This window comes from Hydra vulgaris, chromosome 02 (assembly GCF_038396675.1).
Source record: "Hydra vulgaris chromosome 02, alternate assembly HydraT2T_AEP".
Classification (NCBI taxonomy): domain Eukaryota; kingdom Metazoa; phylum Cnidaria; class Hydrozoa; order Anthoathecata; family Hydridae; genus Hydra; species Hydra vulgaris.
In genome coordinates this window covers 35,592,501-35,617,754 of record NC_088921.1, presented here as the reverse complement: position 1 = coordinate 35,617,754, position 25,254 = coordinate 35,592,501, and the positions used below count along the sequence as shown (strand labels likewise).

General features: G+C 28.6%; 2 protein-coding genes across 2 annotated transcripts; one reads left to right on the top strand and one right to left on the bottom strand.

The window, feature by feature from the left end:
* Positions 1-905: 905 nt before the first annotated feature.
* LOC136076029 (histone-lysine N-methyltransferase SETMAR-like) lies at positions 906-1,958 on the bottom strand (the record flags this gene model as incomplete). The annotated part of the gene is made up of 1 exon (XM_065789490.1): positions 906-1,958. A coding segment is annotated over one exon (1,053 nt), but the record flags the coding sequence as incomplete, so codon positions are not given.
* Positions 1,959-3,499: 1,541 nt separating this feature from the next.
* LOC136076028 (uncharacterized) lies at positions 3,500-4,152 on the top strand. Its single transcript, XM_065789488.1, has 2 exons — positions 3,500-3,503; positions 3,779-4,152. Exons 1-2 carry the CDS (start codon positions 3,500-3,502, stop codon positions 4,150-4,152), a joined length of 378 nt encoding a protein of 125 aa, XP_065645560.1.
* The last annotated feature ends 21,102 nt before the right edge of the window (positions 4,153-25,254 follow it).

Here is a 25,254-nt window from a genome sequence, read left to right as displayed (position 1 = left end):
CTAAAATCCCCCAACTTTGCCGATGTCTGAATATATTAGAAAAATATCACAGCATTTCTTCAATACATACCTGATGCACAAACAACAAGGAAGTTTAAAAACAACAATAAATTTATCATAAACAAAATTTTACAAAAAATATTTCCGTGCAGAATTAAAGTTTAACTATTTTAGTACTCAAAAAAAAATGTTAATACAAATTTCTAAAAAAAATAACACAGCAAAACATGTTCATATCATGCCACTTTTGAAAATACTGAAAAAAGCGTGGCACAAAATTTGGACCAAGAAAACGGTTCCGTTAAGGTCGTGTACCTAACTCTCTGTCTTCCTTTCTAGGATAAAAAGATAAAAGGATATTGTGATACCGAAAATTCTACACAATTAATATAATATTTGGTTGCCTAACCTTAAAGAGACTGATATCCTTAATAAAACACAAATCAAGCAGGGTGTACATTTTAAGGGTAGTCCAAATTTAATGTTTCATATTTGAAACTTTTTCTTTTCTTATTTATAACTTAAATTACAAGTTATTAAAAAGATAAGCAGTCTAGTGTAATAAATCTGGGGATGTCCATTGATATATTTTAAAATATACTTGTTGTTACTAACTAATTTTGTTAAATTAAATTAGTTTAAAAAAATATTAACGATTAAGCTATTGTAAACTAAATAATAAGACAAATTTATAAACACTCAATTAATAACAACACTAACAACAATAAAGATAATTAGCAACAACAGCCCCCTTTAAAACAAACTTTATGCAAACGAAAAAGCAAAACACTAAAACTACAAAACGAAAAAACAAAAAAAAATAAAATATTAGGTTGTTGCAAAAATAATCTCGTTTTTCAACCGTTAACTTTGAACAAACAAAACTCAGCATAGAATAAACTTTATTAATCGAAATAAGAACCATTACAATCAACACATTTTTGCCAACGAGAAACAAGTTTATTTATGCCGGTGGCGTAAAATTCCGAAGTCCTGGAAGCGATGAAGTCATCAAAGGTCGTTTTGACATCGTCTCGGCTTTTGAAGCATTTCTCGTGGAGGAAGTTGTCGAGATGCTTGAAAAAGTGGTAGTCGGTGGGCGAGAGGTCCGGTGAGTATGGTGGATTAGGCAGAGTTTCGTAGCCCAATGCGTTCAACTTCTGCAGGGTCGGTTGTGCGACGTGCGGCCGGGCGTTGTCGTGGAGGAGAATTGGTCCCTTCATATTGACCAATCTCGGGCACATACATCGGAGCTTTTGATGCATTTCGTCGATTTGCTGGCAGTACTTCTCTGCCGTAATCGTCTCGCCAGGATTCAGGAAGCTGTGATGGATGAGACCGGCTGCAGACCACCAAACAGTCACCATAACCTTCTTTTGGTGGAGATTCGGCTTCGGGAAGTGCTGTGGGGCCTCATCACGGTCCAACCACTGCGCGAAACGTCGTCGGTTGTCGTAGAGGATCCATTTCTCATCACACGTCACAATCCAGTCGAGAAACGGATCGTTTTTGTTGCGCAGAAGAAGAGCAGACGATACCTCAAAACGACGATTTTTTTGATTTTCGTTCAGTTCGTGCGGCACCCATTTGCTAAGCTTTTTTGACTTTCCTATTTGCTTCAAGTGGCGATCAACTGTTGAGTTATGAACGTTGAGTTCTTCCGCAACCTCTCGTATGGTTTTGCGCGGGTCGGCTTCGATTAAGGCTCTCAATTGATCGTCATCAATCTCAGACGGGCGTCCGCGACTCTCTTCATCTTCAAGGCTCTCCTCACCACTGCAGAATTTTTTGAACCACCACTGTGCCATACGTTCGTTAGTGGTTTCTGGGACAAATGCAGTGTTGATATCGCGAGCTGTCTCGGCAGCTTTTCGGCCCATCTTGAACTGGAACAGAAAAATCGTGCGAATTTGTCTCTTGTCCATGATAGATTTGACGTCCTGTAAAAAATGACTAAATTATTATAAAACAAAACCAATACGATAACTAGATCAAGCGAAAAACGCGCTTTTAAATAACATATAGCATGACATCTGCCAATAATAAATTTATTCAAAAATTCATCCAAAAATATAAAATATAAAAAAAACGAGATTATTTTTGCAGCAACCTAATAATAATAAACTTTTGTTATTTTTGGCGACAAAAAGAAAGGCGCATAAAAATTGGCAGCAATTTATCTTTATGATTTAATTAGTTCTTTTCATTATTTGGTACTATAAATATTTTATAACTTGGTACGTTCGTTTATATCTTTTAAATTTTTTCTTATTTTACTTTATTTTTAACTTATTTTTTTAATTTTTTTAAATAATTTTCTTGATAAATTAACACTACCGCCATTTGCGATGTCATTGCAAAGGTCACTTGATCTTTCCTTAATGAATATGTATTTTTTTTTTCTAATTATTATAAAAAATATTATTAACTATAACAGCCATATAATATATAGCCATACAATAGCCATACAATAATATAATATAATGTTATAAGTGTAATTACAAAGTTATAAAAAAGATATTAAATGTTACTATACTATGATATAATCAATAACATAATGAAAATTGACTTACTATTAGCAAGTTGCAAATATTTATGATTAAACAGACATGTTGTGAAATAAACTAAATATAAATTTATAAAATACTTTTCACATTCAACCTAAAATTTAAATATATATATATATATATATATATATATATATATATATATATATATATATATATATATATATATATATATATATATATATATATACAGTGGCGGATCTAGCTTTTTGGGGGCCCAGGGCTTAAAAATAGCAAGGGGCCCTAGCCCTACACGAATAAAGATTTTTAATTGATTATGCGATTAATTGATTTTCGGTTCATTATTTAAATAAAATGAAAGACAATATTAAAGATTAATTGTTTTTATTATCATTATTCCTATTCACTAACAATCACAAATATCGTAAATATATCGTAAACATAATAAATTCATAACAAAAACAAGTTATTTAATTTTAAGATTTTTAATGACACAGTTTTCGAACCTTTATTAGGGCATAAAAATTTAGTTTTCGTTCGCTTGAATTTTCACATACACTTACTTATGTTTGAAATAATTAATTATTTAACCACCTTTACATTTAATAAATGAATATTCACGATAATATGTAAAATTTCTCTTTTCATACGGGCCCCTTACTGGTCGGGGCCCCGGGCTTTAGCCCTATTAGCCCATATATAGATCCGCCACTGTATATATATATATATATATATATATATATATATATATATATATATATATATATATATATATATATATATATATATATATATATATATATATATATATATATATACAGTGAGAATTTAATCGTACAAAGAAATTTTTGCATTTTATTTTGTTAAAACTTGCTTTAATCTTGATTAATAATGAAAATAACTGAACCATTTTTTTTTAAATTTATTATGGCTATTTCTCATTTATAATTGATCAGTAAAAATATAAGAAAATGTGTTTGTTATACAATGTTTGATTTTTTACTTACACAGGTATTAATTTGAACAAAAATTATTTGTACAAAACTGTTTTAATTATTTGTTATGAATGTTTATGGTTTTTTTATTTTATAAAATATCAATTTTATTATCGAGTTTATATTTCTAGAATATTATTTTCAGCAATTAATAACATTTTTGATAAAAAAAATAGCCATTAAAAACTCTGTTCATTGAACATTATGGCACCCAAAGGTAAATATTTAAATACTACTCAACAAAACTTGTTATAGACTTGGTTAAACGAGAAAAAACTTACAGAAAAATTGAAGAACTTGCAAATATTCAATTTAAAACAATTGGAGCTATTTTAAATAAATACAAACAATATGAAACATTTGAAATTCGTTCTGGACGAGCACGAAAGCTGAAAACAACCTCACGAGATGATATAGAAATTTTAAGCATGATTAAAAAAAATAGGTTTGAAAATGCAAAAAATATAGCAAATCATCTAAAAACTTTAACAGGAAACACAATTTCACTAACATCAATTAGAAATTGCATTCATAAAGCAGAGTTTAGTGGATGTATAGCTCAGAAAAAACCGTTTTTAAAACAAAATCCTATGAAGAGAAGAATGAATTTTGCAAAAAAGTATTATTAAATGTCAGCATCATTTTGGAAAAAAGTACTTTGGTCTGATGAATCCAAGTTTAATTAAAAAAAAAATCTGATGGTGCACAGAGAGTTTGGCGAAAGAGGGGTGAAGCATTTAATTTGAGTTGCACGAGAGGAACATGGTGGTGGAAGTGTAATATTATGGGGTTGTATGACATGGAATGTTGTTGGTAAACTAGAATTTATTGATGAAACTATAAATGCTGATTTGTATAACAATATATTGAAACAAAATTTAAAATCTTCTCCTAAAAGACTTAGATTGGGAAACAGTTTTTTGTTTCAACATGACAATGATCCAAAACATACTGCTAAAAAAACTATAACTTTTTTTGATGAAAATGGAGTAAACGTTTTAGAATGGCCTTCACATAGCCCAGATTTGAATCCAGTAGAGTATTTAAGGACTTGTCTTATCGCCAAGCTCCTTCATAAATTCCGTAAATATAAAGTTTTATTTAAAAATAAGGACTTCTGCAAATTAGTAAAGAAATAAATAAAACATCTATTATTTTAAAAAAATAACAAGAAGCGCTATTTACTTTAACATGAATTAATTTTTATTTTTATTATTATTTTTTAAATATTAAACTTCAGATCACAAAACCAAAGTCTAAGGATCAAAAAATAAAAACAATAACAACATATAATAAACAACATAAACATAAATAAATTTGAAAAGGTACCAAGTGCATTTAATTTAAGCGTTTCTATAATTAATATGCTTTTCATTTAATTGATATATCAATCGTAAAGATATTTTGCATTTTTAGAAATAGTTTTTTGGTAGATCATTTTTTAGTAATAACTGTCTAAGTTTAGCCTTAAACTCATTTAACATTGTAAGAGTTTTAAGTTCAGCTGTGAGTATTTTATTCCATGCCTTTGGTCCGCTAAAATAAACTTTTGGGATAGATATATGTGTTACTTGAATATCTAGTTAAGTTATTCTGATTAGTTTTGAATAAAAGATTAAAAGTTTTTATAATAATACTCTTATTAATTTTGAAAATCAAAATTAGAAGATGATAAATATTTATTTGGTAGATATTTAGTATATTTAACTTAGTAAATAAAGGTTGGCAGGGTTTATAGCGGCTTTTATTAGATTTAATTTTGATTGCATGTTTTTGCATATTAAAGATATTTTTTGATTTATTTTTATTGGTACTACACCATGCAATATTAGCGTAATTAAAATAGGAATGAGTAAAAGAAACATATAAAAGTTTTAAACAACTTGAATTTAAAAAAGGTTTTGCCCTATAAAGTAGGCCAATGCTCCTTGATATCTTATCTTCAAAATATTTTATATGATCTCGCCATGTTACATTTTCGTCAAGGACAAAAATGTAACATGGCGAGATCATATAAAATACTCCTAGAAATTTTAATGATACTTCTCTTTATATTTTGCAATTGTTAATACAAAGATTGGGAAGTTTTAATGGAATTTTGTCTCGTTCATGATAGCGATGGAAAAAAGTATACTTTGTTTTAGTTAAATTTAGAGATAATTTGTTTGCTGTAAACCATTCAGCAAGGTATAGTAGTTCTGCATCTCCAGATTTTAGATAAAAAAGACTATTAGATAAAAAAAACAGGTAATAGAGCATTTACGAAAAAAGAAGACTTGAAGAAAGCTGTTGTTAAATCATGGTCTAATATTGACAATAATCAAATCAAATGACTATTAGAATCAATGACGAAACGCTTGTTAGATGTAATTAAAGCAAAAGGAGGACCAACTAAATATTAAAGTATATTAATAAAATACAAAAACTTGAAACTGTTTCTCAGTTATTTTAATAAACTGGTATTTTTTCTTAGCTTTAACCTATAAAGTTTTTTTTTGTACAATTAATTTATGTGCAAGTGTTTTTATCCCCTTCTTTTTGTTTCAAATTCTTAACCAGGTAATTCAAAAGCATAAAGACAAATTTAACAATTTTTTGAGGGTTTTTAACCAAATAAATAATTGGAGAAAAAAAAATTCTTTATAATTACTTCATGACACAGTATTTTATTCAAAGATGTTAATTTTATTGAAAAATTACTTTGTACGATGAAATTCTGTTCTCACTGTATATATCATTCCCGCCTTCCCGGGAAGCGTATTTTGAAACCCTCAGGCTCAGAATAGACAGAAATATGAGCAATCTGATTCGCTGATTTTAAAAGAGAGGCGTTTGTTGAATAATATAATTAAAATCAAAACAACCAGATACTCGAAATAAATTTCAAAGTAATAATAAATTAAGTTTATCAATACAAGCCTTGTGTTAGGAAATTCATTTTATTTTAGTAATCTTTAGAGTATTATTGAATGGTATCAAAATCTATTTGTATACACAAGAGGATTTCCAATCGTGAAAATCTCAAAATTCCAATAGTGTTTATTTTGGTAATGAAGATTTTATCTGTTGTTAATTTAAAGGAATGGAAAAAAAAAAGTGTGTATTGAAGTAAATTTGAAAAGATCTATAAATGCGTTTTTCGTAAAATATGTCCTTGGCCTTGAAGCATACTCAAATACAAAGTTTATATGCAGTTTTATCAGACTACTTATGAAGAACTTAATTTTTATAAATTGATTTTTATGTTAATTATAAAGAGTTGAACATTAGAGTTTTTTAAAAAAGAAAATTTTTACTGATTGCAAAACTAGCTTACATGTTCGATGTCAATATATGAGCTCTGTGGAGATTTTGTTTTCATGTTTTGCTTAAACCATAGTTTTGAGGAGACTGATATATTTTTTATTACATGACTCTAATAAAACATCGTCTTAAACCAATAAACATTTTTTTAAAATTTAGAAAAAGTTTGACAGGCTACTTTAACTTATATATAAAAGATGACGATTAGATATTAATAATTTATTTGAAAATTTAACGAAAGAAGTAAAATTTATGTTTGTCTACTGACCAGAAATTTTTTGTATAGTTACATATAAACACTGACATTAAAAGCAAGAACAAGTATTGAAACCAGTTAAGTTTACCAAAAAAAGTGGATTGATCGAAAAAATGCAAACGATTGTGGCATTTTTAAATTGTAATAATTGAAAAAAAAAGATTTCAAAAAACAAAACTAAGTTGTTAAAATTAAACATTTTAATGAAAAAAGAGTAATGAAGTAAGACAATAAAATTATCAACATAAAAAAAAAGAATTCAGTTGTCATGCTATGAGTATTTTTGTTATTATAAAATGTGTCTTGTATATATAAACTCTTGAAATATTTAATTTGAATTTGCATGTGTACAATTTTACAAGATTTCTAAATTTGTTTCTTGTCAAATGTAATGTCCATGTTCTATAAAGCATGCTCAATACAAAGTTTATATGCAATTGATAAAAAGTTTGCATGCAGTTGCACCAGACTGCTGGTAAAGTACTTTAAGTATGCAAAGTATAAATTTTAAGCTGAGACAGAGGTTGTTCTAAGCTCGTAACTGCATCTTTTTACCAACTGGTTAATTATAAAGAGTTAAACATTTAATTTTTACCAATGTTTTAACAAACTAGCTTACATGTCTCATGTAAATCTACGAACTCTGAAGAAATTGCTGTTTAATCTAAATTTTGAGAAGACTGATAAGGAGTACATCAATATTTTTCTTTACTTAACTTTAATAAAACATCATCCTTAAACCTTCAAACACTTTCTGAAAAATTAAAAAAAGTTAGGCAGGATATTTTAACTTGTATAGAAATAGAAATGAATATTAATAATCTATTGAAAAATTTAACAAAAAAAGTGATTTTTCTTTTCTTTTCTACTGAACAGTTCTTTTGTACAGTTACATATTATAAGCGTTGATATTACAAGCTAGCAAAGAGTATTGAAGTAAAAAAATTTAACCAAATAAAGGTGAATTATGGCAATTATTGTAATAAAAAAAACTTCACCAAAACAAGCTTTTACATTTGAAGAAGCAAAATTTCAAAAAAAAATTATCAATATTACTGCAAACTAAAACATGATATGTCTCTATTTTTATATTATTATACAAAATATGTTCACAGAAATTCAAAAAAAGCACACTTGATTTTATTGGTTATACTTTAAATATATACATAATGAAACTATTCATAAAATTTGGAAATACAGAATACATTTTATTTAAGTGTTGTTTTTTTTTCTAGAGCAGACATTTTTTTCTTCGGGAGTATGAAATGCAAAATAAATTATTAGCATAATAAATATAAAATTTATCAAAGTTACTTTATTTAAAATTATTTATCATCAGCTGCTATTAAAGGGTAAACATTTTATACCAATTATAGAACACAATAGCCAATATTTTGTTCAGGTTAAAAGCTATAAATCAACAAACATGTGCTTTACATGTATTGACTTTTGAAATTGAAAAAAACAACATGAGCTTGTATTTTTTGCAATTTTTCTTGTTTCTACCTAACTTGTATGTTAGCAATTTTTCTTGTTTTTACTCTTAGTTTTTCATAAAGGTGTGGTAAGTTGAGAGTTATTCTTTTTGGTAATCAGTTTACTATATCAAAACGCACTTGTAAACATCAGGTTATAGATTTTTTCCTAATGCTTATTTAGTGATGAAAATTTGTTTAAAATTTCCGGAAATTTTCAAAAAATTGTTTGATTTAATTTACTACTCTATGATTAAATAATAAACAAAATTGCGAAGAATTACACACCTATTCCATTTTATAGTTAAGTAATTTTATTATATTTTATGCAAAAATATATTAGAGTGAAAAACCACGAGAGAAGTTTTGGAAAGGTTTCTGTTTTTCATTTTTAAATTACTAAAAAATAATTCTCCTGCAATTTATTAGGTGTACTTTTTTTATCCTTTTTTTAATAATTATGCTACAGCTATTCTGTCATAATATAATGATAGGTCTTTGCAAATGATAATGCTAAGCCATGTGAAAATCAATACTATCATCACATAAATATTCACTGTCATAGTCATCATCATTATCATTGAGTGATAAGGAGCTATGACATTGTTTTTATCACCAATCTTTTTCTTTTGTAAACATAAATATTTTTTCTTTTTAGAGTTAAGTTTAACCAATCTATTCTGTAATTTCAAATTGTAAGCAATAAATAATAACTTTGATGCTCTTGTATCGGTTAAACGATTTTGTTTTTTAGACTTTTGCAATGAAAAGTCTTTGTTTGCATGCTCAGCAGATGCAATGCTGCAGTTGCAAGACAATATGATTAATGCCTCTTTCTTTAATAATGTTGTTGGTGCATGTGCTTTCTGCCATATAACTGGATTACATTCCACACTCAGCTTCCAAATATAGCTGCGACAATCCTGGCTAAATACTCCACTACAAGCTTTAAAATTCATTAATTCATCCAATACAACATCAGCAACTAGTGTTTCATTTTCAGCTTTTCTGAATATATGCTGCTCAGCTAAAACCATTTCTGAATGAATTAAATCTTGACCAAAAAATCTTGGATCGAGCAAATTAGCTGCAAAATGTATAATGTAAATGTATAATTTTTTTCAGAGAATTATGGCTACAACGCTCAAGGATACTCTTTAGAACGTGCTTGTTTTTGAAAACAATACAGATTCGATGTGGACAACTTGGACAGAAAATGGACCAAAAGGAGCACGTTATAACCGCTCAAAGAGTGGATGGTTTGACTCCAGTTGTTTTACAGATTGGTTTAAATCTTCATTGTTACCTGAACTAAAAAAAACTTCTGGAAAACATGTTCTAATTGGAGACAATTTGTCGTCACATATAAATACATATGTACTGTCTTTGTGTGAAGAAAACAATATCAAGTTTATTGCACTTACTTCGAACTCCATGCATTTAATGCAGCCATAGGGTGTTGCATATTTTCCACTAATGAAAGCTCAGTGTAGAAAAAGACAAACATCTTGGAAAGAAAGTGAAAAAGGGCATAAAGCTCCTTCCCTTCCAAAAGACCAGTTTCCAGCATTGCTTAAATGTCTCATGAAAAAAACTAAAGAACCTGGTAGTGAAAGTATGAAGGCAGGCTTCAGAAAAACTGGATTATACCCACTTGATCGAAAACAGGTGCTAGATAGACTTCCTAAAAGAACATCTACAAATAAAGATGTCACAGTAGAAATCGGTTCTCTTGTCAGTGATTCTTTCATACAACATTTAGTTGAAGCTATAGGTGATGATCATATACCCCCTAATAAAAAGCGACATAAAGTCTCTGTTGTCCCAGGAAAAAGTGTATCATCAATTGATGTAGTTAATATGCAAGCAGCTAAAATACAAATAAGACAAGAAAAAAAATGATTGTTGTAAAAAAAACCAAGGTATCCACTCTTGAACAGCAAATAAATACAGATAATCTATTGAATAACTCTACCACTGATAGTTTGATGATTAATGCATAGTTTTTTAAGTTTTAAATATTAATAAGGTTTCTTTGTGATTTATATCTTAAATAAATTTGCAAGTTAGTTTCAAGCTGTTGTTTTTAATATTTTTTTGCCTTAATAACATATCACCTAATATCCATGTATCTGTGAATATGTAAACTATGGAATTATAAATAATTTTAATCAATAATAATAATTTCTTTTTAGGTAGCCAAAGTCACCACCAGTATAGGGGTGACTTTGACTCACCTTTGAAATTTAAAAAAGAGGGTCAAAGATATAATTTTTTTCTTTTTTATTTTAAGTATTTATTTCTTTGGCATCATGCACATCTAATGCAATTTATATTAACATATTAATCATTTATAATTAAGTTTTGAAAAAAAAATATTTCAAATTTGGCCAAAGTCACCTCATTTTACGGTAACAGAAAACATAGCTGGAATTTCGTAGTTGTAAAGAAAACGTTCCTTGTCCAGGTATAAAAATTGTTTTTTATTTTTTATATAAAATATTTTAAAATTCAAAACAGTTTGAATTTTAAAATATTTCTTTAAAAAAAACAAAAACCTAATGACCACCTATAATCAACAAATGAAAGTTTAAACCAATTTTGAACTATATCATTTAGCAGTAAAGGTTTTTATGATATTCTATTTCCTCTACTTTATATTTTATAGTAGTATTTGTTTTAGTGAGGTATTTTCTCATATGAAGAAATCTCAATCTTTCTCTTCTCAGCTTTAAAAAAAATAAGATTTCATATATATATATATGTATATGTATATGTATATATATATATATATATATATATATATATATATATATATATATATATATATATATATATATATATATATATATATATGTAAATTATGTTAGTGTATTTTACAAATAGAGTGCTCAATGTTCTTAAAGAACAGAGCAATAAATTAGTAAAAAACACTTATCTAACTTTTATCTTCTACTTTAAGTTTCACCATTGCTGGATCATCAGGAAGAGTTCCTAATTTATATATATATATATATATATATATATATATATATATATATATATATATATATATATATATATACATATATATATATATATATACATATATATATATATATATATATATACATATATATATATATACATATATATAATATATATATATATATATATATAATATATATATATATATATATATATATATATATATATATATATATATATATATATATATATATATATATATATATATATATATATATATATATATGCTAACTTTGAGAGTAACCTTGTGCAGTATATTTAAATGTTCTTAGCACATTTTAGATTTCTTGTTGATGTTAAACATTTTTTAAAACACATCATAGTTATAGTTGAATCATTTTTTGCTAAATTATTTTTTTTTTTTTTTACACAATTCTCATCAAATTTTGAATAAGAATTAGAGATCATTTGCTCTCTTCCACTGAGATTTTTATTGAATATAAAGCCCTGTAATACATGAAAAGCCTCTGCGCAGGAGAGCCAATGATCTCTTACTTGTATTAAAAAGATAAATTTAGTGTGATGTTGTTTATGGACAAGCCCTAACACATTTATGCCTTAAATTTTGCAATGTGTGTCATTAGAGAATGTGAAACCGTAGACCTTAATTATATGCGGACGAGCAGGAACAATGTTTATATATTTACGTTGCGTTTTTTTTAGTTATAAGATTTATGCATGTAAAGATACAACAATGGCGCTACAAGTAGGATCTGAGTTGACTTTAGATAACCCAGACAATGCGGAAGCATGGATTAAGTGCTTTTCAGCCTCCGCACGTTCCAAGAAATTAAAAGATGAGATAAACGATTGTTACGAGATAACAGACTTATTTCTGGCAAAAGCCGGCATTGAAGCAGTAAAAAAGATTTCCCTTATGGTATATCCAAGAGAGTTAGAAAATATGATATTCGATGATATTAAAACTGTTATTATGGCCCATTTGAGGCCTCAGAAACATTTAATTATAGCTGAAAGAGTTAGATTTTTAGCATCAAAACAACAAAACAATGACAACATTGTAGCATATGCACAAAGATTACGTGAAGCTTCACGCTTTTGCAACTTCGGAAAATAGGGAAAAGATGGCCAAAGTGCGGAAGATGATTTAATTCAAATGAGATTGATTGATGGCCTCCAGTCTCCTGATCAGAGGATTAAAGCCCTAGAAATGTTACAAAGTGGAGATTCGCCTAGATTAGGAGCATGTATTGATTTTATCAGACAACTGGAGCAAATATCATGTTTTAGTATACAAAACAACATTGGAAGCAACATAGACATACCTTTAGTTAATCATATTGATAAAAACAAAGAAAAAACATTTAAATGCAAATATTGTGGCCTTCAGCGCCCACCTAGGAAATGCCCAGCATTTGGGAAAAGTTGCACAAAATGTGGAAAGTTTAACCATTTTAAAAACGTATGCAGAACAAACGCCAAGTATAAAAAAACAGTAGAGGAAATAGAGAACGATGATACTAGTGTATACTCCATTAACATGAATGGCACAAACTCAGAGATTAATGTAAAAATAAACGATTATAATATGAAAATGCAAGTTAATACCGGGAGTCAAGTCACAATCATTTCAAAGAATTTTTGGGAACTTATGTCTAGACCGAAGCTACAAAAATGCTATCTTCGTCTGAAACAGTTTGATGGTACAATCATAAAAGTCCTAGGCAAATGTGAAACAACTTTGGAAACTGAATCAAAAATGAATATAGAACAAATTTTCGTTGCAGACTGTAATAAAAGTCATGGCCTAATTGGTATGGATGTATTAAATATCAATGCTACAAAATTAATAAATAGTATAGACCCTAGTGTTTATGGGCATTTAATTAATTACAGAGCAAATATTCTGTTAAAAAACGGCATACAACCAACTTATTTTGAATCGCGACCCCTCCCTATTCACATTAAACCACTAGTGATAGATAAACTGAATGAGATAATACAACAAGGTTTGCTCCAAAGGGTCCCTCCTGGTGGAAGCAAATGGGCATCACCACTTGTGGTTGTTAGAAAAACAGATGGAGACTTACGCATATGTGCAGACTATAAAATAGGGGTTAATCAAAAAATATGCTCAGACTCATATCCTATCCCCAATATTGAGAAGGTATTCCATAAAATGGCGGGAATGAAATATTTTGCTAAAATTGATCTAAAGGGAGCTTATCATCAAATTGAGTTGGACAAAGAAGCACAAGAAATAACTACAGTTAATACCCCTATCGGACTATTAAGATGGACATGTTTACCCTTTGGAATAAAAACAGCGAGTGCAATATTTCAGAGAGCGATAGAATCTTTTGTAGGTGATCTTATCCCTAACATGATTATATTCCAGGATGATATATGTGTCGGTGCGGAAAATGCTGAAAAACTTAAATCGAATTTGAATAAGATTTTGAATCTGGAATGAGCATAAATACAAGAAAATCAGTGAATGAAGCAAAATGTCTTTCATTTTTAGGATACGAACTGTCAGAAAAGGGAGTTACCCCAGATCGTAATCTAGTCAGCAAAATACTCGGAATAAACCCTAAGAATAAAAAGGAACTTGAGTCGTTCATAGGACTAGTAAATTTTTTTGGTCAACATATACAAAAATATGCTGAAAAAATTTTACCTTTAAACAATTTAAGAAAGAAAGGGGTTATATTCGAATGGAAAAAGGAACATCAACATGCATTTAAATTGCTAAAAAAGAACCTTAGCGAAGAACCTGTAGTAAAGGTTTATGACATAAACCAAGATCTGGAATTGACAACCGATGCCAGTAAAAAGCTATATCTGGAATACTTTCACAAAATAGCCATCCTGTATTGTATCTCTCGCGAACTTTATCAGACGCTGAGACAAGATATTCTAATATTGAAAGAGAAACTTTGGCTATTGTATGGTCTACTCACAGGGCTAGGCATTTTCTGTTGGGTAGAAAATTCAAACTAATATCCGATCACAGGCCACTGGATTTTATATTTGATGGTAATAAAGAACTGCCCAAAGTCACATCCGCTAGAATTTTAAGATGGGCCATACAAATGATGGCATTCGATTACGAAATAAACTATAAGAAGGGAGAGAATATTCCTCATGCCGATGCCTTATCAAGATTGTCTTTTCTATCACAAGATGAAGAGAAGGACCGAGGGACATTTATACACTTAGTCGAATCAGATATTGTTAACCTTGATCAAATAATGAAAGAAACGGAAAATGATAGAGTATTGAAGGACATCAAAACCAGAATTAGCAAAAATAATTGGGGCAGATGCTCTGTAACAGAAAGACCTTATAAATCTATTAGGAATAAACTGACTATCGAAAAAGTAATCATATGTAATGGAGATCTCATTATACCTCCTCGAACGATGAGAAAGATGTTCATCAAATCGGTCCATGATGACATACATTGTGGCACAATGCAAACGCGATGTCGATTAAAGTTGGAAGCCTGGTGGCCTGGCTACTGTCAAGATGTCAAAGAATACGTAAAAAGCTGTGAAAAATGTGCTGAAATAAAAGTGAAAAAGGAGAGGACATTACATACATGGCCAAATGAAAGTAAACCTTGTTGAAGAGTACATATGGATCATGCCCATATGCAGGGCATAGGACTGTTTTAATTTTAGTAGACTCCTTTTCTGGATGGCCGGAAGTTATTAAGGTAAATAACCGTGAAGCTGCCACAGTGAAGGCAGTACTACAAAATGTCTTTTCGAGAAATGGAGTTCCAGAGGTTTTGGTGTCCGAAACCTCTGCCGAATTTCATGATACCACCTTGCAGCAGTGGCTAAATAAAATAGGTTGCTTGCCGTATAAAACCCCGCCATACAACCCTCAATCTAATGGAGCGGCCAAAAGAATGGTAGAGACAGTAAAGATGGGGTTAAAAGCGTATTCACCAGATAAAGGTTCATTATGTGGATATTTAAGCAGAATGCTTTTAAGGTATAGGACAATACCCCATGCAGGGAGATCAAGAAGTCCTTCCGAGATGATGGGGAGACAGCTAAGATCTCCTCTCACTATGAATTCAAAACCTGAACCTGCTGCATTCATATCTCAGGCTGGTCTTAACCTAGTAATGATTTTGAGGAATAACTCTTCCAGCACACTGTGATCAAATAAACAAACGCCTAAATGAACCTGGGCCAAAATGAAAATGGGCCAGCACCCATAAAACCAAATTGCTAAAATTGCAAAGTCTGCAAAACCATGCATGCAAAGCAATTAATTATTTAAATAGGTAAACCCGGCCCCAGTGATGAAAAGCATGATGGTTCTAGATATTGAGAAACTTAACACATTACAGATATTAATTTTTATGTATAAATATAAAAACAATCTTCTACCAAGCGTTTTTTCAGATAACTTTCTTATATCATTTTCTGAAAAATATAATCTGCGTTCAAATACCAGGAACGACTATCAACTAGGAAAAATTAAATCACAACAGTCAAGTTTTCCAATTACAAACCGAGGTCCATCCATATGGAATCGTTTCCAAAATAAAAATATTAAAGACCTAAAAAGCATTTCATCGTTTAAACAACTAACTAAAATGCATCTCCTTAATTCCTGACATATATATTATAGTTTACAGTATTTGTTTTCAGATTTTTTTGTATTTTTTCTTTTTATTTATTTTTTATTTTTTTTCTTCTTATGTGTTTTAATTTTATAAATTTTTTATTTTCTTTAAAAATTTAAGTGTTTTTTTATTTTTATTTCAATAGTGACTAAAGGGGCTCTATGAAAAGGTTGTGATGATAAACGCATCATCCTTACCTTCTTTGAGTCCCTGACTGATTATAACAGTATATATATATTATAAATTAAAAAGATTAAAAACGTTTTTTATAAAGGTTTTTTATGTTTACGATGTTATTTATTTTATATGAAAAATTGTAATATTGTTTAATCAGCGAAATAAAAGTTAAATAAATAAAAATAAAATAAACCTAACACACCTATGAATAATGAAGACGCTACACATGATGATCCCATCAACAATGAGAAACTCGACCCTTCCAATTGTGATAGATCTGATATACATGATATGCCAGAACTACCTGTAACTAAGGAAGAACATATCCAGAATCGAAGTTTTACTACACGGTCGACGAAGGGACGAAAGCCAATACGTTTCCGGGATGTGAAGCCGTGTAGATCTTAATTATATATATACGTGGCGTTTTTTTTAGTTATAAGATTTATGCATGTAAAGATGGCTTACTTATAATATATATGTATTTCATTACAAGTTCTGGTATTAATTAACGTTACAACAGAGAAAGTAAAAATTTTTTTTTGACAGCTGATTATTGAATTACATTGGTCGATTCTTTAGTGTAATAAAACCTTTGACATAAGCAGATTAAATGCAATAACTTTGACATAACCACATGATAATGAATCTACATTAACAATATTCCTGACAATCTTATATCTAATGTTGTCAGAAAAAGTAGCTAATCTCGAATCTGTTTACACTTCTTAGTAACAGCAGGGTTTTGCACTGGCTTATTAATTTTAATAAATCTTGTGTTTGTCCCTGTATTGAATACTGTTATCATATTTGGGCTGGTTCTTCGGACGCACTTTACCTTCTAGTAGGTTCGAATGGTATTGTAAGTGAAGCTGCCAAGTTTGAGCCTCTCTACCATCATTACTAGGTTGCATCTCTTTTTCTTTTCTACAAATGCTATCCTAGTTGCTGCTCAAAGGTGCTAGGTGCTATTTAACAAATTATTGACTTTTCTAAAAAGTAATCAAAAAATGATCTATATCATAAACTAAAATGAGAAATTATACAGATGATCTGTTTCACGTTTAGTCTATAAAAATTGTTATTTTTATAGCTGCAACCTTTTAAAAAATTTTAAAAATAAGTTTTAACATTTTTGGTGTAAATTTTTAGACACTTTTACATATAATTAGAAAACTTTTGTTTTTCATTTTTATACGTATTATGATTAGCATAAAACGAATCATAATCTTTAATAAAAATAGTGAGGAGGGGGGTGGGGGTTAGAAAAGAAATCATCTAAAATTTTATTGAAAACATGAAAAATTATTCGATTTTAGTATGCAAAATTGTAACTGATTAGTCTTTACTGAAGAAAAAAATAACAATATATTAAGAAATTGGTATAGCGCAATTGGGTGTGTGTCATAAGTAAAATTTGATCAATGAAAATCAATGACGTTTTGTCAAAAAATTTTTTAGTTTTTGTTAGCAAGCAACTAAATATAAATGTTTCATTAATCAAAATTTTATTGTCTGGTTAATGCCATAGTGTTTTTTTTTGTTTTTTTTTTACTTTTTACTTTTTTTATTGGCTGCCTTCTCTAAAAAATAGTTTAGCTCTTATTTTGGCACTTGCAATCAATTTTTAGTGCATCTTAATGTTTACTTTTAATTTTTACTTTTAATGTTTTTTAATGTACTTTTGTGTCTTATTTTTTTTTATTTTTTTTGTTTTGTTAGTTCACCTCCCCAAGGCCCAGAAGGCCACTACAGATGAGGAGGCTACTTAATTGTGGTTATACCCCTCTCTCAACTCTATAGCTCCGAAACACAAACCTTGACCAACAAGGCCGCTGCGCGGAGAAACAAGTTGAGCACGGTACTACCAGGGATGTGGTGGGGATAATATGAAAAAACTGAAACTTCTTCTGAAAAAAATGTTTATCTTGATGTGTCTAATTTAATAATTATTTGATGGTTGAATAATGATCTATTATTTTAAAATTTATTTTGATGTAACTTAATAACGTATGTTCATCTTATGTGACTTGATATGACTTAATGTATGTTAATCTGTGACAACATCTTGTCCAACCAGTACCTTAACATTAAAAGAAATGCAACTGCATCACTTTTCTCTCATCCAAAATCAGAAATCAGCAAAAGTTTGTGACACAAAAACATATACCAGAATTCTTTTAGAAAGGTATTTATGTTGAATGTTTTCATTATGATTTAGAGATTAAGTTAATCTTCTTATAATTTATTATATTTGGACTTTTCATTAAATGAAATAGATGCTAAAGAGTCCTCCCAGCTTATTTTAAGTTATAAGTTATTGGGACTGAGCATCGTTATCTCTAAGATTTTTTTAAGCATGTATTACACGCTAAAATAAATGAAAAATTCTTTGAGATATTAATACTCAGTCCCAGTCCCATTTTTTAATGTTTTTTTTTTAGCGTCATTAATTTTTTAAACACATTACATTATATTATTAACTTAAATTAATGTAATATTTTTTTCAATAGTGTTGAAAATTTGTACCCTTATTTTTTAGGGTTAAGAACTCAAAAATGGTGGCTTTAATGCCACAAAATCAAAGCTTTTAGATGAAATTTCAATTTCAAAATTGTGCAACTCTTTAGTTTTCTGATGCTTTGTACAAAAAGAAGTATATTTTGAGATAAAAGATATCTATCTGTAATTTTTTTCCTCTGGTTTTAAAATGTGACTAACTCCATAGTAAATAAAACTGCAATTTTTTTTAAATTCTGATTTATTTGGGTTGAAAGTTTTATTCTAAGAAACTAAAAGGATATAGTAAGTTACAAAAATAAACCATGAACATTAAGAAATAATTAAAAATATTAAAATTAAAGTAATAAAACCTAAAAATCTTGAACAGTTTCATAAAAACTTAGTTCTCTAGTAAATGTTTTCACTAGTTTCACTTAATGTTTTGGTGTTCAACCTCACTGATTTTTTAATTTCTTCCTGTGACAGTTGTTGGAATATTAATCATTTAAAAAAAAGTTTGTTGTTGGAACTTAATGCACATCATTTCCTGAAGGATAACAATGATGTTTAAATCTTACTAAAACTTCTTTAATTTAATCTCCTCAACTAGACCAATCCATGGATTATAATCATATATGAAACATACTAGCATTCTGATGCTCATATTTGTTAACAAGCATTCCTTAATAATTTTATCAGTTTGGTCAAGTTAAAAACAAATGAACAATAGTTCAGAAACAATTTTAGTCCAAATTTTTATTTTACTTAAAGAAGTTACAATGTGATAGCTACAAGGCCTGGTAAAGTTTTTGAACTATCATATCTCTGCTCCAATTCACTTTAGATTATTGTGTTTGACTCCTTATATATGCAGTAATGCAATTCTTGTGAGATCTACTATGAACAAGCTTATTAAAAAGTTTGTGGATATCTTTTAATAATTTAATAGTACTAATCCAGTGGTGGCTAAACTACTGCCCGCGGGCAAAAAAATGCCAGCAGAGACTTTTAAATGCCAGTTAAACAATTTGGATATTTAGGAGACAACCATCTTGGTTATGCGATACTTCTATTTACCTCAAAAATCAATTCAGACATCAAAAAACTAGTTTCAGCCGGTCAAGTTCACCACTCTTAATAATTATATTGCTTTGATACAAATGATTGTAACAGTTATTAGTCATCTGTATTTTTGTAGAAATAAATATTTTTTGCCCGCAAAATTGTTTTATAACTTTTTTTTGCCCCTATCCTTAAAATTCTGGCCACCTCTGTACTAATCATTAACTTAACATTTCGATGGTAGGTGCACACGCAGTGGCGGCGTTTAGGTAGGGCCTGGTTGGGCGATGGCCCAGGGCGCCGAATATAAAGGGGCGAAACTAATTGGTTATTTTACCATTTGCCTTTTTTTTTGAATGGGGTTAAATTGAGCTAGGGGCGCCGTAGAAATCTCGCCCAGGGCGCTGGTAGTGCTAAAACTGGCATTGTGCACACGCATAATGTATGATGCTCCTACTGTAATGCAACAATTTGGACAGTATGAACAAAAGTTAACTAAACAAGTCTTTGCATTTCGATAACTAGATTTTAACTTAGCAGTTTATTTCCTCCCATTTATTTATTTACTTTATCAGCTGCAAAAAATATATTGTGATTCTGATCAAGATCATACAAAATAAAAGTACCAAGTTCATTTTAAATAAAAATAGCAAGATATATTTTTTCGACTTTTCTTTCCACTAAAATAACTTCATCAGTTTTGTATATGTATTTCTGAAATGCTTTAATTTACATTGTTGAGTGTTTTTTTATCAGTCAATTCTTTTAAAATATAAAGATCGCTTTGTAAACTAATATTATCTAATTCTGATTTAATGACTGCTAAAAGTATAGTATCATCAGCAAATAGTTTGCCTTCATTTTTGATTTTAATTAATGAATCATTTATAAATACTACAAAGAACATTAGATCCATCACTGAGCCATTCTGACACAAATTCTTTAATTATTGCTTTTTGAAATCTTTTGCATAAAAAACTTTTACATCACAATTGCTAGTTCCTAATCATGAGCCAAATAAACTTTACTAATAAACCTAAAAAAAAAATGCTTTTGCAAAATCTAATTATAACTCATCTTCATTGTATACATCAGCAAGTGCCTTAGTGAAAAAATCAATTGTTTGAATTAAATTAGTAGTGTAGCTTTTTTTTATTAACAAAGTTGTGTTTTTGTTTATTATAATTTGTGCACTATTAAGTGTTTCCTTCAGGTTCTGTGAGTAAGTGGCTAAATGTAAATGTTCCATCAATTAAGACTTGATTGTCTGGTTAATGCCATTGTGTTTTTTTTTGTTTACTTTTTATTTACTTTTTTTTGGATTCCTTTTCTAAAAACTAATCATTCTTATTTAGGCCTTTATCTTTCGTTTTTAAAAATTTAAATAGGCCCTAGCAATCAGTTTTTAGTGCATCTAGCCTTGAATTTTTTAATGAAATTTTGTGTCTTTAATTTTTTTTTTTTTTTTTTTAAATATGAAAAAAACTGACATATGTGTGTTTTACTTGATGTGTCTGGTTTAATAATTATTAAATGAATAATCATATATTTATTTTGATGTAACTTAATAATGTATGCTTATCTTGATGGGGTAATGTAAATAATGAATATTTATTTTGTTGTAGTAATGTAAATTATGTGTGTTTATCTTGATGAAATAATGTGAAAAATGTATGTTTATCTTGGTTTAATAATGTGAGTAATGTATGCTTTTCCTGATGTGATTGGTAATGTATTTGTGTCATAATATATGAAGTGATTAATGCATGTTTATTTTGATGTGATTGGTGTAATAACACTTTGATGTTCAAATAATGACTGGCCTAACACAATTTTCACATTAATTTTACAAATCACACTACTTGTATGGGTTTTAAAAAAATTATAATACTCATGCTTTAGGTACTTTAGGTGTTTGGACAAAATGGGGAGTATATTTTGCTACTTGTCAAATGGGTGACTCTGAACCGCAGCAAAAAAGAACCTGCACTTGTATAGGCAATTTTTTAGGCGGTAATTGTAAAGGAAGACGCTTAAAGGATGTGCAATTTTGTAATGTTGATGTTCCTTGTCCAGGTATAAAAAATACTTCTCTTTTTAGTAATAATATAAATTATTTTTTTAAATTATTTTAAATTTAAAATACTATTTCTTTTTAATATGAAAAAACTGACAAACTTATGTTTAATTTGATTTGTCTGGTTTATTAATTAAATTTAATTGACAAATTAATTGGTCATATAATCTTATACTTACTTTTATGTAACTTAGTAATGTATGTTTATCTTGATGTGATTAAGAGAATAATGAATGTTTATCTCGTGATTATGTGAAGAATATTTTTCCTGATTTTTATCAATCGCAGGTAATGTATTTTTATCATGATATATGAAGTGAATAATACATGATTATTTTAATGTGAATCGTCTAATAATTTTTTGATGTCTGAATAATGACTGGTCTAATTTTATTTTGACATTGATTTTACAAATCACAATTCTTTTATGGGTTTAAAATTTTTTTTTGATGTTCATGCTTTAGGTACTTTAGGTGATTGGACAGAATGGGGACAATGTTCTGCTACTTGTCAACTGGGTGACTCTAAACCGCTGCAAAAAAGATGCCGCACCTGTACAGGTGGTTCTTTAGGTTATTGTAATAGAGCATTGTTAGAGCAAGTTCAATTTTGTAAAGATTTGGTTTCTTGTCAAAGTAAAAAAAAAAATTTTTTATATTAACTAATTTTTTTGCTTTTAATGTTTTTTTTTTATAATTTTCCTAAACTTTTTTTATTTATACTAATATTTAATGTTTTTGTGAGTTTTTTTCACATGAACAAACAATTTTGAACCAAAACCTATTATCATGTTTACTCTTTTATATAAAGTGAATCTTAACTTCAAAGCAGAGTTAAACCCCCTTAAGGTAATAAATTTATTTTAAGACAGACCAACTGCTTCAATTGTCAATGCAACTCTTAACATACAACATAACATATTTCTGTTGTATGTTAACTTATAACATACAACAGAAATAGTTGCAGAAATAGTTTATAAATCGATAATCCATAGTGAGGATAAGCATTAAAATAATTTAAAATAACTTTAAGTTTTAGATTACAATATTTAGAACAAAAATTATTCTCATAACATATTATTTCTCAAATACCAACTTGAAAAAGTACTGTGTACAGCCTCTCTACTCTCAACATAATAAAAGATCATCAAATAATTTCAGCAAATATGAGAATTTGACTTTCAATTGTGTTTACTTTCTAAGTAATCTTGTGCAGTGTATCACAACCAATTTTTTATGTGTACAAGAATACTGCAGCTTAAAGATAAGACTTAAATTTTTTTTCTCTTTTTGCTTTTTTCCCATGGTGCAAAATGTTCATTTAAGGAAAACTATGAATTTTTCTAATGGTTGATGTAGTTACCCTTTATTAAAGTTGTTTAAAGTGTTATTTTTTTCTCAAAATTAAAATAAACTTTGATAGAAGTTTTATTATCGTAGATTTATAATGCAATGATCATATGAATAGCTCGGTTTTGATATATTTTCAAACTATCCTGATAACATGCTTCTTCTAACTTATATAAAATGCTCTTCTCAAGTTATATAAACTCTGCGATCTATCTCTTGTGATAATGTAAAACTAAACAGACTTCACAGAAAGTTTTGTCTATGATGTAGAGTATTTTTATCCTTAGTATGGAAGCTTAAACTTGTTTTTTTTTTTTTTGTGTATATACACTTTGTTATCAATTTTTGTTGTCATTATAACTATTGTAAAGCGCCGTTGCTCTAATTATATATTTGAAAATTATCATAGATTATTATAACAGATTAAATCAGTTTTTTTTTTCTTTTTGTATTAGATTTAGTGACAATGGCATTGCCAACATGCACGCATCTTAGTATTCTAGGGGATATTTTTTTTCCGAATATTTTTGAAATTTTAAATACCTTTAAAAACTTTTTCATTATTCAGGATATCCAAATTGTTTTTAGGAAATACATGTTGAATATTTATTTTTCGTCATAAAAATACCTTTACTGTTTTAAATAATTAAAACATTATAGGTATCGTTTACTTTAAAACATTATAGGTATCGCTTAGGTATTGTTCATCATTTACTCTATGCTAAATTTTTAAATAATTAAAACATATAGGTATCGTTCATCATTTACTCTACGCTATATTTAATTAGGTTATGCATTATTTGTACGCGTGTAGTACTAGTTTTTTTCGTCAATCTTTTTTTATTTTTAACACTATTGATTGTTTTTTAATAACTTCCAACTTAAAGCGGTTGCTTGCACTCTTATTGGGAGTGATTTGGCCTAATAAAAAAGTAAAATAGAACATTAAAGGGATCCTAAACCTCCGAGACATGTTGTGTTCATATTAAAATGAATGATGAAAAAAATTTTTAGGCAATAATTTTTCGATTAAAACAAAAAAATAAATGCATACAAAGAAAAACTAACTTTTTTTATCTTAGTCAAAGCTCGCCTTTTCCATTTTGTTGTAGGCCAAAAAGTCAGCATATTATACGCCACAATCTACAGACTTAATAATTTATTCAAGTGCGTTTTATTCCTAAGAGTTTTAGTACATGGCGTTATCGATTTTTACATAATCGAATTTTTACATCATCTAAGACAGAGACTAGAAAAATTATATTGAACAACGTTTGTGAGAGAAAACTAAGGTGATTTGAGTATCAGATGTAGAGAGTTAGCAGTTTCAGGAGAAAAAGGTAGAAGTAGGTAGAAGAGAGTGCGTAACATATTTGGTATTTACTAGCTTCAGTTAAGGAAAGAAGATGCTCAAGATTAGAGAAATAGCATAAAAGGGGAAGCTAAAGCTTGATTTTAATCTTTCTTTGTTTTAGATAATGGCTTCTTTTCTTGTCTTGTTAAAGTCACACCACTCATACATCTAATCAAATCACTAACTATATAAATCTTTGCTTCAGGTAGGTATGGATGCTTTTATTCCTTCTTGTTGGTTTCAAGTCGAAAACATCATCGACTAATATCCAATTAATCTTCTTTATATTGCTAGTTTTTCTACATAAAATTTTTGAGATTATTAAATCATTTCTTTTTATCCACAGTATTAATGTTATTTTCAAATGCTAACACTCATCTTCATTTCCAGTAACTTTTGGGGTACCTCTAGGTTCTATATTTGCTCCTGTATTGTTTCTAATTATTCTTATAAAGATTTTCTTGATAATCTTACATATAAAACGGCTCTGTTTGCTGATGACTTAACTTTATACTCTTGTGTTGACAAAAAAACCTAATA